The sequence below is a fragment of the Larimichthys crocea genome, chromosome XXIII (genome assembly GCF_000972845.2).
Source record: "Larimichthys crocea isolate SSNF chromosome XXIII, L_crocea_2.0, whole genome shotgun sequence".
In the NCBI taxonomy this organism is placed as follows: Eukaryota; Metazoa; Chordata; class Actinopteri; family Sciaenidae; genus Larimichthys; species Larimichthys crocea.
Genome location: NC_040033.1, coordinates 9,275,301 through 9,289,752, shown reverse-complemented (window position 1 = coordinate 9,289,752; position 14,452 = coordinate 9,275,301). Strand labels below are relative to the sequence as shown.

Below are 14,452 nucleotides of genomic sequence, written 5' to 3'. Positions count from 1 at the left end.
ATCTGTGTCTCTATCTAAGTTGAACATACTTGATTACAGTGTGTTAAACACACTTGAATCACACATTTTTGTGCAAATGAAACTTTGCCACAAGTAACAGTTTCAGATTTTGTGCTAACCATGTTTAAGTCATGAATAGTTACCATAAATATAGCCTGCAGTATGCTTACATACTGTAAATCTGCATGTGTTATGGTTGTGTAGATATGGATCTGTTAGGAATTGTTCCTCTGAGAGATTTCAACTTTAACTTTTGAGAGACTGACTGAACTTTCCCTGTTTGCTGCAGGGAGTCTTCATGTACATAACAAACCGGCACGACTTTGGGAGGCTCATTTCCACAGCCAATTATAACATCTCTCATTATAACAATGACTTGTGGCAGATATTTGAAAACCCTGTGGTAAGTCATTACAATCTCTCATTATTCTTCAACCATAAGACTTTTTTTTCCTGAATAGCTGAGATAAACAGCAGCCACCTGTACAGATTATGAGCCATAACAGAAGAATTGCATATGTGAGACGATTTTGAAATAATGACTTCAATGTGATAAGACTCCTGACTGATAAGGCTTTATGATTTACCTCTGTATCTAGCACGCTGGGACACACCCCTGTGGTAGAGGGGATTAGCTCTGAGGTATGCAGGTCAGGAGACTAATCAGTTTTTTTTCTCTTTGCAGGACTGGAAGGAGAAGTACATTCACCAAAATTACACTCGGATTTTCACAGAGAACCAGCTGGAAGAGGTTTGTGTTTGTGTGTGTGTGTGTGTGTGTGCGTGCGTGTTCAAGGTGTAGACAGTGAAAGAGAATGACATAATATCACACAGAAACCCCAACATCTGTTTTTAATATATCTGGGTATTAAATTACAGACACTACAGCTCAAGGTAGAGGTGTGATTTAAGGCTATTCTCATAAGTCTGACCTTGTATGTGCGTATATGTGTGTATTTCAGCCTTGTCCAGATGTATTCTGGTTTCCAGTATTCTCAGTGAAGGCCTGTGATGAGCTAGTTGAGGAGATGGAGCACTACGGATCCTGGTCTGGAGGCAGTCATGAGGTCAGTACCAGTAGCTGAGACACTGTTGATGTTTTACATCTGCAGACACAACTTTTTCGGGAGCTCACACATAAGGGCAAGAATCTTTGAAGAATAATATTATAGCGGCAAAATGTTGTTTCTCCTGAACCACAGAAGTGGATTCAAAAGTGGATTATTCCTTATAAAATGCTTTTTGAATTTTTATGTCATATATTTGCTATGACACGCACAATCTCACACACAGACACATGGTGGCTGTACTTGTACACACATGCTTAATTTCATTACTATCCTCTCCATGTCGACCATTTAAATAGAGCCAAACAAATGGTTATGATGTTGTGTTTTATGTTCATCGCTCCTAATTCATGCGGCCTGTTTTATGTACTTTGAAATTGGTAATTAATGTGTCTAAAAGTTTGCCTCAGAGACTAAATGTGCACAGATACTCTGACTAACTCTGTTTGGGAAAAGGCTGAAGCTGAACACGTCATTAAGCCTCATGCAGGCAGACAACAGTACAGCCTGCGGTTTTAAAGACACACACATGCACACACACACACACACCACGGTCATCACCATCACTGTGGTCACACACGCAGAGGATGGTGGGTCATTTGTTCCGTCGTTAATGACACTGCAGTGCGCTTTATTTTCTCTCTTTTTTCTCAGGACAAGCGGATCGCCGGCGGCTATGAGACTGTGCCGACAGATGACATTCATATGAAGCAAATCGGCTTTGACAAAGAGTGGCTGCACTTCATTCGAGAGTTCATATCGCCTGTCACGTTAAAAGTTTTCTCTGGCTACTACACTAAGGTTAGCGTGAGTTATTGGAGAAATAAAAGAAAGACAAACAGTTACTCCTACCTCTATTTGCCCAAAGGCTAAAGCTGAAGAACTAACCTGTTTTCACAAGTACAGCATGAGCCATTGTTTTGTCTAATCTGAGCTTTAAACGGTGGCTGAACGGTTTTCCATCTGATGAAACATTCAAAGACACACTGACTTGTCAGCTAACTTGATGTATGTATGCACCCTCCATCACAGGGGTATGCTGTTATGAACTTTGTTGTAAAATACACGCCCGAGAGGCAAGCGTACTTGAGGCCCCATCACGACTCTTCGACCTTCACCATCAACATCGCCCTCAATAACAAAGACACAGACTTTCAGGTAGGTGTTGTGTTAAGGGAGATGAGTCATGCTGATGTTGGAGAGGAAAGTATGAGTGAATCTGGATGTCATCAAGTTTGCTACTGACATAATTTTCCTAATATTGTTCTTAATTATCTGACACAATTAATCAAATTTTAACCTATCTCGTTTTAGGGTGGAGGTTGCCGTTTCCATAGGTACAACTGCTCTATAGTTTCACCAAAGAAAGGCTGGAGCTTCATGCACCCAGGACGACTGACTCACCTTCACGAAGGCCTGCCCACCACCAACGGCACCCGCTACATAGCAGTGTCCTTCATCGACCCTTGAAAGACCAGATTAGACTATAAATTTGTCTTTTTTTTTGTTTGTTTTTTGAGCTTTGCTTTTCTCTGTCATGTTTGTTTTGTTTCGTCATTGGCATGTTGTGCCCCAGATGTTTTACTGATGCAATTCTGTTTTTCTGAAGCAAAAGCTTTAAAAGAATCAATAATTGCAGTAAAGGGTTCTCTGTCAAACAGAGTGTTGAGTGGAAAGAGAATTGACAAAAGTAATTCACATTTTGGTTCACAAATTTGAAAGAGTATGCTTTCAGGGTACCCAATTGTGTCACACTCCTGTTTCCATTTAATGGTCCCGTGTGTAGAATTTAGGAGTATTACTTTGCAGGGACTGAATACAGTGTTCATTAGTATGTTTCCGTTCCATGTAGAATCAACTGAAAATTCAAATTGTTGTGTTTTTGTTGTCTTAAAATGATCTACAGTGAGAGCAGGTCCTCTTATATGGAGTCTGCCATGTTGAACCACCATTTTTGTACAGTAGCCCAGAACAGACAAACCAAACAGATATGGCCTTTTGATTTTTTGTGAATTTTGAGTTTTTGCTACATGCTTGGAAGGAGAGGCAAGGCATGGAAGAGTATTCAGTTGGTTGGAAGTCTGCAACTTCACCGCTAGGTGCCACTAAATCCTACATACTGGACCTATAAGGCATTTATTTTTACATTTAAAACCAACATCCTGTCAGGAATCATTGCTACTGTAGCTTGTCATGAATTTTACAATACCGATTTATCGTTGTCATGGTAACCGCCTTCAATACGCACTGGCTGCTTTGCTAGCAGTTAGATTTATCATGCTAGCATGCAGACGGCTGTTGTGTATCTATTTGTATTTCAGGTTAAGCGTCACTGAACACATTTACACTGTAAAAACTTGTCATAGCTTTAAAAAAATGACTAGAGGTGCTTTTTTCGACAATCCATGTTTTCAACATTAGAGATTTAAGTCGGTATTTGGTGGAGTGTAAGTGCTGTTTTATACCCTGAAACAGGCCGGATTCTATTGATGATTTCAATTAAATTAAAGTTTATTTTGTGCCCAGTGAAAAAAGAAATCTATTTTTGGAATTTTGCACACCAGAAAAACGAGACGGCAGAATTCAATATGAATTCTGTTTGAATGAAGTTCAATGTTTTACTTGACATGTTTTTCTTCTTTTCTAAGAAATGTGTGAATGGATTTTGAAACAAAAAATAAATAAAAAGTCGTTTTAACTTATTTTCAAAATTTAATAAAAGTCTTTATAAAAACGTATTTTCCTATGTATTATTCTAATGCTTATCTGTATCATTCAAACAGTTGTTTTGCATTTAAAGCACACAATAGTCCAGCATACAGTCCCTTCAGATACTCAATTCAACATAAACAATTCAGTCCTTTCTGCTGAAGCAAAGCTAGGTCTGGGAGCGATCACTCGACAGTCCTCTTTTGTTTTTTGTGTTATCACTCGACCAGTTAATCTTCTAAGTCTGTCAAGTTATCTTCACTGAACACATGTAGAAACAATCAGGTCCCGCCTGTCCAGGCCAGAGTGAAGTGTTTAGGGTGTGGTGTGATGATGTACACCAGTGCAAATGTAGTTCAGTTTACCTTAGGGGCCGAGTGTAAACATGTACATGTAACCTTATGAAAGTTCCACAGATGGGGGTTGTGAGCCTGATGACAGAAGAGAGGGGGAAAGTATGGAGGGTGGGGTCTACATAAAACCTGTCATCTTTTAAAAGGGAGCGTCAGTGCTCTTTAATTTATCTCTACCATTTTAACCAGCCAGTTAGATTGAACAACTGGGACAAACTGATGAAATCTCATCAACAAGGGAACTGTGAGCAGTTACAAGCCTCAAAAACAAAATACAATCCTTAGATCAGTGCGTCACTTATGAAACATCGTCTAAGGTCTCACCTTGCTATCAAATCCCATTACTTGTTAGCACCAACAATCTCTGGAGACTCAACCTCCCCCTCCCTGAGGTCTATGTTTTTACCCTGCAGGGTTGACTCCCTGACTAGGCGCACGTTTCTGCTCTCCACGAAGCCTCGACGAAGGCTGAATGTCTGAGTAGCTGCTGTGAGGCAGAGAGAGGGGGGGTGGGGGTAGGAGATTTAGGTCAGCATGGGGGAAAGGCTCTCTCCTGCTGAAAGAGTCCTTTGTGGGCATCATTTCCCCTGGTCTGCCCTGTGTTCAGACACACTGAAAGGTGACATTGATCCCTGCCAGGCATGCAGGAAACCTGCATACCTACTAAACTAGCAGGTTCTCACAGGAATGGCTTTATCAAAAAGGCAGAAATGGAGGAAAAATGTTTTAAGCCTGATTTATTTCTGAAGTCAGACAGAAAAAAAATCATATTGGGTATTTGAAATGTAAAAACAGGTTGTTTTAGATCATTTCCCATCCTTGAATTGTAAGATAATTCAACTCTGGAGTGCATGTTTTTACAGTCAAAGCTGAACACACCAGGAGGCTAAAACTCCCTGTTTATATACCCATGCTTAAGGTCAATGGTTCCAGAGATGGGAAATGTGATCTTATACCAAAGTAAATTCAAGTGTGCCACTAACTGCAGGGTGCCTAGTGAGATATAGTGATTTAACCATCACTGTGGCATACACTCTGGTCCTGACTAAACACAGGACTTAAATTAAGTGTTTGCAATAATGTGAGAATGCAAGTGCCTGAGGCCAGTCAATGTGTGGCCATATTTGGTGCGTCTCTCACACTCATAACATAGTGGGGAACTGTCGAGGTTAAACAGTATATTCCCTTACACCACCGCAGGCACTTCTTTTTTCTAGTGAGGCCTCACAAATATATAGTTTCAATGAACTTTATTCTAATTTCCTCTTTAACTTTGATTTCCTTTTAAAACATCTGGGTGAAGAAAAGAAAAAAATTGGTAACTACACATCGACACACCTTGGATGTGTTGCTGAGTATTTTTGGCAGCAGCATGGTGTACGTGGAGGTGACTCAAAATAACCAGAAGTGCCTGTGTTAATTAATCATATTGAATAAACATGTCACCCAATGCAAGAAGGCTGCTTACTGAATTGCTTTTAACACAATGGAGGGACAGAGAAATAAGAGCTACGTCTAGGTCGTCTAGGTCATGGGAGTTTGTGAGTAATTTATTGTGTCTTATGCGATAGTTCTGAAACAGATACTCTTGTGGTAAACAAGTCACTGCCTCATTTGACATCTAGTTTAAATCAACATATGACAGCTATCCCTAAGGTTTAGGCCATCTGTGAAGGATGCTGTGGAACTTGTTTATCAAAAAAATAAAAAATAAAAATCTGACGTAGCAGACTAAATATGTGTGTGTTATACACAATGTATCTCAGGGTTAAGAAGAGGACAGAGGAGTGGGAGGCGTGGGGTCTCTGGGTTCAGGCTTAGTGCAATAGTGAGTCAGACATTAGTGGAAAAGTACTGGGGCAGAACACAAATCCAGCGAGGAAACGTCTGCTGGGCACAGATACAACTGATGGGATTTCAAAGGACATTCTAGAAACAGTTTGTGTGTGTTTGAGTTAGATACATTTAATACAGGAATGTTTGAAAGCTTGAAACAAGCCCCCCCCGTCTGTATAATTTGCTACTTGGCAGTATGAGACCTCTGCAGAGTGCTGAGTGTCTCCATTTTTAACACTGCTTTAAAAAATGGGGATGACGAAGAACAAGGATTGCTGCTGTTTTGTGATTTCTTCATTAAAAAAAAAGGTACCTGCATGAAACCAAAGGAAATAACAAAGAAATAAAGATGTATGAAACAAAAATGCGTCTGGGGAAGCTACTTGCACAATGGCAGTAAGTTCCACAATTTCAGGCTCATAAAGATGAACTCAGGATTCATATTATATCAGGATTATTTTGGTGCGACTGTAGTTTATCATCTTTACATTTGCAATAAAGCAAAGCAAACAAAAAGAACACCAGTATTTGTCTGTAATAAATAAAAAACTACAAAACCGTTCTGATCACAGATAGATTACAAGAATTAACATTTAACCAGACTCTGTATAATCTTTCCTTTTAATTAAAATCTTCATCATCATCATCATATGGCAAAATGAAGTGCTTCGCCAGCTGAACAGTAGGAGCTTTTAATTCTTTAATTTGTCCAACTTACAGTAATACCACTGAGTCTGGCAACAGCGGCAGCTCTAACACATCGTAAAAGTCCTTTATTTTAAACAAACTTTATTGGGCTCTTTAAAAAGAGGCATGGTATGTATGAAATGTACGCAATCCCCAATCATTTCTGTCTTTTATACTGATATTTGGGATTATACAGTATGCGATGCAAAGATGGATCTACACACATCAGGTAGAACGTGATATAGTGAACCACGCTGTATAACCAAACCAAAATACTACTTATTATTACGAGCCTGCCATCATGCCTATCTCCCAGGTAAGTAATCAGATACGTCCACAGTCCACAATACCAATTATAGATGATTGTATGCTTTGAAACTATCAGCACACTCCCTTTTTACTAGCCAGACTGTTTACCATTTCAGAGTAAACTGGGTGCAAGTGCCATTTAGCCAAATTACACAGCAACGCTCTGTAAAAACAATCAGCAGCCCCACACTCACAGACAGATATTGATTTATGGAAAAGACAAAAGTGAAATGGAAGACGGGTGGAGGATGGGGAGCTGTTGAAAGCCGCAGAAGCTCCGTTTATAGTAAGCATACAAAAATATAAGTCACACAAAGTGCCTTTTATAAGCTATTTTGGGGTCTTTTGAATGATGCTTCAAGCTTGTTTGGTCTGGTTTTGCTCCTTCAATCAGTATTTTGCAAGTTGAACTAAAAAAATGAAAGAATAGGACTGCATGGTGGTCTGGTGTCAGGGTGTGGATGCCACAGTGTATGTGGAGGCTACGTGTCTGAGGTCATCATGGGGTCTAGACGGAAGAGCAACAGGAGGCCTGTGTTCAGACCCCCAGAGCCCCCGTGTGGGTACAGAATGTCTGTGCCATTTTTAGGACGGATATCACAAAGTTTTTCCATAGAGAGATGAGCAGTCTAGATACAATACCAATGTCAGAACAAGTTCTTCTTTCCAGACGTATCACAACAAATCAATCTTTACTAATTCAGGCGGGTTGGTGCAACAATGAAGCACAATGTTTCTTGTTTTCTTCTAACATCTCAAAGAAATTTAACATCCATGTCAGGAAGGTCCAAAGCAGAAAAAAATAACACAATATTGTTGTATCACAGTGTATACACAAATAAAATATGATATTGAAGTGTTGCTGTTTGACAGGAACAAGATGATGTAATGTCTGTGCTGACGTTTCTTTGTTTTAGACCGACAGGGAAATGGCTCAGACGTCAGAAGATGATGCAGTGTTTGTTGATATCCATCAAAAAGTTGTTTACGTGCACTCAATTTCCTATTTCCCTGTTACTTCTGGCAGTGTTCGAGACAACCACCCACAATCACTGTGTCCGTGATACATAGCACGAATGTGGTGTTTGTGGACAGTGAGTTAAAAAGGATGTTATTCAACATAGCAGGTCTATCTGCCAGATGGAGATTTAATTGTCTAAGCCTTGCAAGTAAACATTCTCCTCAGGCTGTGTATGATTTTTCCATTCTTTGCTAAAGTAGAAAAAAAATATCTTACCTTCACATAACAAAAAGGTATTTGAGTATGTTTTGAAGTTTGCGTGCATTCATCTGTAAGCTATCTAAGGACAACTGGAGATCATTGTTATCTGACGGGCAGATGTGAAAGGACTGTGGAAAAAGAAAGAAAAGATGAGGCCTTGAGACGGAAAAAATAGAAGAAATAAGAAAGAAATCTGCACTCAACGGTATCAGTGTGGCCTCTTGAGCTGATGCCAAATATGTTTACTTTTACCTGTCTGGCAGAAAACACAGTCCACCAATAGTCATGTCAGCTATACCAGCAAGGAAGAGCCATAGGGGAAACTAAAGTAAAACATTACTTAGTACACACTGACTAGAAACCACCTATCTGAACCTGCGACTACCATGATAAAAGTAAGCATCAAATATCTTTCTAATCTGAATGTGCCACAAGGCATAATCAAGGCTCATCCGGGAACACATAATGAATCCACCACATTCATTTTTTCCCGGGGTCTAAGTCTATATTTATGTTGCTGTTTATTTTGTAGATGAGTGGTTCATTCACTGAGAAAAAGAACTGGGTTCTAGCAGCGTTTGTGACATGACAGCATTCCCACCATTGCTCTTGACCTCATGCCATAGAAGGCTTTCTCCCAGTGCCTTTCTATCCATCGGTATGATATAATTGTATGTTTTCAGCTGTGTGGCTCTTGTTGGATTTGTAGTTAGCACTTCGTCTTCAAGTCCTATCAGATACTGAAGACGAAGAATCCCTCGGGAGGGGTGTGTTTGTTTTTCAGCCATTCAAGTGAACCTGCTGCCCTCCGAGAAGCCAGAAGCAATACAGCAGCAGACTGGCAATCTGGTGACCACAGCACATCAAGACAAAACCAGTGGTGATCCACCCTAATCCATTTTAATTGGTTCCCTGGCTCAAACTTAAAAGGCCAACCACAAGTGTGGGCTTTTTTTCCCTTGGATACCTCTGGTGCATGTACAAAAGAAATCTTCCACATTGGACGTTGTGGTCTGTAGCTCAATGTTGTGGCGTCCATCTGGGCACCATGCCATAACCCTTTCTTTCTTTTCTTTTTTTTTTTTTTTTTTGACTTTCACAAGTTTACATAGAGGGATAATTTATGATCTGGGTCAAGTGTAACTAGCCATGCAATCCTTCTATATCAGTTTTCATGAGGAGGATTTGAGGAGGACATTCCATGCATTCAAATATTATGAGTGAATGAGTTTCTGTAAGACAATTCAATAAATATTATATATATATTTATTTTTTTTTTTTTTCTACCAGCTTCGTCCTCAAAAGAAGACAAAGATATTCTTGTTTTCTGTAAAAGCAGCACAAAGGCTAATAGCAATCAAAGAGTGGTTTTAGGTTTTTACCACAAAATGTTTACCACAGAATTGTGATTGTATTTATAATGTGATCCAGCTCCCAAGATAAATAAATGAACTAGACTACAGTCTACAGTCACAATTGCGGCTGTGTGAAGGTCTACTGGCCTAAACACAAATGTCAGCATGCGAGTGAGGAATTTCATTCAAAACCACAAATCGATCTCATGATGGCGCAGGAAGAAAAGTCATGAGATCACATACTCTAGAAACCTTGAATGTCTTTAAAAATGTTCGTGCCAGCACATCCGGTAAATGCTGAGAGTTTTCACTGGATAAATGAAATGTTTGGTGACCCCCTGACTGTTCATCTAGTGTCTGTAGCAGGTCAAAGTCATCCTTTGATCCTCTGAGAACAAGGATGTCTGTACGAGATCTTACACTGATCCATCCATCCATCCATCCATCCAACAGTTGTTGATATATTTCAGGCTGGATCAAAGTGGTGGACCAACCAACAGAACACTGCCATGGCTAAAAAGTAATAGCAAGAACCCTCCTATAATGTACAAATATATTGCACATTACTGTAACAAGATATGTGTTGTATTGAGTAAGAACTTCTAGCAATAGGCAAAAAATAAATGTAAGTTTGCATGGTTGTCTGGTAGCTTTTTCCCAGTTTTAGTGAGACAGAATGAAATCATTTAACAAGCTTCTTAAAGTCCAAGTTGAAGGGCCGATTGGCAGTCACTGCCATCTTCAACATGGCTGAAGAAAAAAAAAAAGAAGAGAAAATTAGTTAATTTAAGGGTTCAATTTGTTTGTTTGTTTTTCATTTCACCAATTTTAGCCATGTCTCAAATCTCCCAATGCAAATGGTTCTTAATGACAGAACAAAAACAAAGTCTACTGTATCTTTACAAGTCATACCAAAACTACAAATTATGTGTTTGACAGGTCTGAACTTTCCATGACCAAACGCAGTACACTTGCAAATATATTGTTTTGTATTACAGGAAATCTGAAAACTGCAGTCAAAAATGTCTTTTCTCTCGATCATAAAATGACTTTATTGACCATATTATTTATTTTATATTGTTTGTTGTGGCAGATGAACAGCAATGCTGCCATAACTGTCAGGTGCTGCCATGTGTAATATAAGGGTTGGTTTGATACAATTACAGAGTAAACTGGACATAGCAGTGGGTCCTCTCTGAAAAATGGCAGGGAATTGAATCTTTGAAGGTCAGGTTGGTTGAGAAACAAGTGCAGAGCGCAATGCCAAAGTCAAGTGGTGGTCATGATGGAGCACACATGGGAGCCCAACCCCCACACCCTCACCCTTCTTCCCTCAATGCACACATAAACACAGAGGCTTAAAACCAGGGGGAGTTGTGAAAGCTAGAAATCACACAACTCTCTCGAGTAACACAACCTCCCAGGAATGTGAAGCCTGATAGGTTCACAAGGTCAAAAGTGTCCTTCCCTCTCTCTCAGATCACTTTCTGTATCTCACTTTTTCTTCTTCTCCTCCACCACCACTTTTTTCTTTTTGAACTGTAAAAGCATGTTAAAAATAGTCACAGGATGTTTTTGATATTTTCTGCTGTGTGGCTTGGGAGTTGCCAGTGAGCTCATTCATGTGGCAAAATTCCGCAATATCTACAATTTATTGCTGGAAATGGGCACACTGCAAGCCTGCACATGTTTCCACTTTGGTACATACAGTCTTACTCGTGTAAATCCTGACATACGGGGCTCCTAACCTCAGATCACACACACTGTAGCTCTCACAAGGCTATATTTCTGTTACCGCAGCTTGAAAACAAAAACCATGAGAGCATTATTCAAAGACACCATTAATTCAGGCTTGCAACACAGGTTTATTTACAGTCAGAGTCACAAGGTCTGCGATAGATAAACTGTGTTGTCATACATATTGCAGTTAAATCAGCTTGTCCGTTTAAAGTCTGACAGATTTAAGAAAATGCAAAGCTTCGCTGGCAAGAAAGTAGGACCTGAAAACGTTGTTGTTGTTTCATACATTTATATCTACTGTACATCTCCACCTGCTGTGAATCATGTGAATCATGTACAGCGTCAAACACACATTGAGTCTCTCGAGATAGCTTCATAGTTCATTGCTTGTCTTTATGCTGGCATGCTCATGAATACTCATAAAAACAGCTGGAATACTGGATGTCGTATATGGGAAACATTCTGGTTAAGCACCTTTTTTTTCCTGCAGGTGATCAAAGCAGACTTGGACTGGAGGTTGATCCAGAAGAACAGTCAACTTCCTTAATCATAAATTTCTTTCTTATGTGCTATGTGCACTTCAAACCATTTGAGAGTGTGTACTTTTTGTCTGTATATTTGTTGAGAGCTACACAAATATCATGAATAGTCAAGCTGTCATTGTCAAAGATCAGTCTATGTGTATAAATGAGGATCTTGTTCAAGTGCCACAGGTTCAATTCAAATCAATTTCATTTATATAGTACCAAATCATAAAGTTAACTCATTACACTTTCCATAGAGAGCCAGTCTAGACTGCAGTCTTCATAATAATTTTTACAGAGACCCAACAATTCCCACCACAAGCCAGTACTTGGCGACAGTAGCAAGGAAAAACCTGCTTTTAACAGGCCAAAACTTCAAGCAGAACCCAGCTAATTGGTGGGTGGCCATCTGCCTCAATCAGCTAAGTTGACGAGAGGGGGTGGGTGGAGGCATGAGACATAGAGAGAATGATAGCAATTAAAAATTAGCTATAAACTTTAATGTAGATATGATCAAAGGTAGTAATAATGATAATAAAAAGTACTGTAGTAGTAGTGGACATCATATGCCTCTATATGTCTTAGGAGCAAATTCTTAGATTGCATACTGTAGACAGGCACTACATTCCACATACTTGTCTGCTCACGTACACAGACTATTTCAAGCCACTCATTTGATTTAGTCGGCAGGCTGAAATAACTTGGGTCAATCATTTGGGTTGCTCTATGTTTGCCTACGTGCATATTCACACATAATTTCCTATAATTTTCACTTTCCCAGGAAGCCGGTTAAATGTACACATATGGCCACCCAGCGCTGAGTGTGTGTTGATTGCCTTCTGTCCCATCCACAATGTGCTGATTCTGCTACTGAAATCTCACAGTCTACCTCCAGACTTCAAGGAATTTCCTCACTGCTGCATGTACGGTATGTTGTGCAGGTTTAGGACTTGGCTGCTCTAGCTGCTCTCATAATACATTAAGAATAAAAATGGGAATACCTAAAGAAGAACCCAGTAAATTCTAATTAAATTGTGATTTTTTTATTCCTAGCTATTCATTCATTTCAAGCTTACAAACTTAAAATAAGCACTAAGAAATTCTCCACTGCTGCACAACTCACAATGCAAACATCCAGAGAATCTGCAAGAAAATTATATGTACATAAGCAGTAATGTTCTAAAACGGATCTCCAGTGAGTCATGACGGTATGAAACACATTTAACTCGTAGGACTGCCTCCTGTGCCGAATCCAAAATCATCAAACCTGCATGTACTGATCTACATTTGTGCCATGCTCCACGGTTGCAAAGAGGAACATAATACAAGAAGTAAAAAATTTACAGCTTGCTAACAAGGCACTAAAATGTGCTTTATAAAAGAGCTGTGAGACAGAAGTCAGTTTGTATTCTGCACCTTGGACAAGCGTGAACAAATCCTTGGCTTGTTTTTCTCGCAGAGAAAAACATGGAAATGGGTGGCGAGAGAAAATATGCCATAGCCAAGGTGTTCTTCCTCATAGAATTACCGTGGCACTGCCAAGAAGTCTAAATGTAGGGCAACATTAAAACACCGCCTGAAACTAACGAGTCATGGTAGTCTGGACAAGGGTGACATCATTTCCTTATAGTCTTAGTCGCTCTGGAATGTGACCCCTCCTCCTCACCCACCCTCCAGTCCGGACTCCTGTTATGTCTGGTTTGGACAAAGCTGTGAAATTCATCTACCACAGAGATAATCAGGGTTCGCCAACACCTGGACCTCTGAGGGAAAGTCAAATATGAGACAAGCAGCAACCTCGCCACTTATGGGGATCCACAGATAAGAAGACATTATCATAATATAATTTCACTTGAGGCACTTTAAGAAACATAAAGAAAATAATAAGAGCCCTAAAATGACAGATATTTTCCTGACTGCTATTTACAGAGATGCACTGTAATCCAGCCTCTTTAAATTGCAGGGTTGTACCACAAAAAAATAGGCATTAAGTGAGTTTTGCTTCCATTATGTCCCAGGCATGGGTGGGAAATAAAGCTAAATACCAAATTGAATGGTGTTATTATTGCAATGTGATGAAATGCTGTGAATTTAAATGGGGCCGTGTTGAAGATGCAGAACTGAATATGAATATCTTGAAGGGATTTGGGCACATTGGGAGATGTGTATTCAAAGAGAGGCCAAAAAGATTCCTGAGCATGACATCTTTTTCCGAAGAATTACTTCCCCCATATTGATGTTGTTACTTAGTGCTGATAAAGATGGATAAATTCTCTGGTAAGATTATGTGTGATGGACAGCAGTGAACAGTCATACACTCTATTCCTCTCTGCTGTGGGAGTGGGACAGACATCTGGTCAGTGAAGTATGAGAGTGGAAAGTAGCCAATCATGCAACACTGTTAGACTAAACCTTGACTCACACAAGGTTTGGTGCTTCATAAATCCAGTTTGCATGGAAACAGTTATGACAATTTAATTTTTAGTTATGTAACAAATATATTTTCTCATTAAACTGTCTGAAAGAAAAGCAGATGCCTCCTCTTTGTAGGTTTGTTCTTGATCTATAAGATTAGTCAACGGTGCTGACACATCTTCAGTTAAAAACAGCAAGAGTTAAGCGTATTTCAGACTATATTCTGTGATGGAAT

The 14,452-nt window shown here is 39.6% G+C and overlaps 1 protein-coding gene and 1 long non-coding RNA gene across 4 annotated transcripts in view; one reads left to right on the top strand and one right to left on the bottom strand.

Annotated features, from left to right (window-relative positions):
* The window catches only part of plod2 (procollagen-lysine, 2-oxoglutarate 5-dioxygenase 2), a 29,039-nt gene extending 25,231 nt beyond the window's left edge, over positions 1 to 3,808 (top strand). The window contains exons 15-20 of one of the 2 annotated variants that reach the window (XM_010753467.3): positions 290 to 403; positions 686 to 751; positions 963 to 1,067; positions 1,722 to 1,868; positions 2,100 to 2,225; positions 2,382 to 3,808. In XM_010753467.3, the coding sequence (XP_010751769.2) occupies positions 290 to 403; positions 686 to 751; positions 963 to 1,067; positions 1,722 to 1,868; positions 2,100 to 2,225; positions 2,382 to 2,537 (714 nt within the window). In that variant the 3' untranslated portion in view covers positions 2,538 to 3,808. The remainder of the gene's footprint in view (positions 1 to 289; positions 404 to 685; positions 752 to 962; positions 1,068 to 1,721; positions 1,869 to 2,099; positions 2,226 to 2,381) is intronic. The other variant, XM_010753474.3, reaches the window with a different exon arrangement.
* Positions 1 to 14,452, bottom strand: part of LOC113744455 (uncharacterized) — a 230,502-nt gene that overhangs the window by 90,488 nt on the left and 125,562 nt on the right. The gene's annotated exons all lie outside the window — the stretch shown is intronic.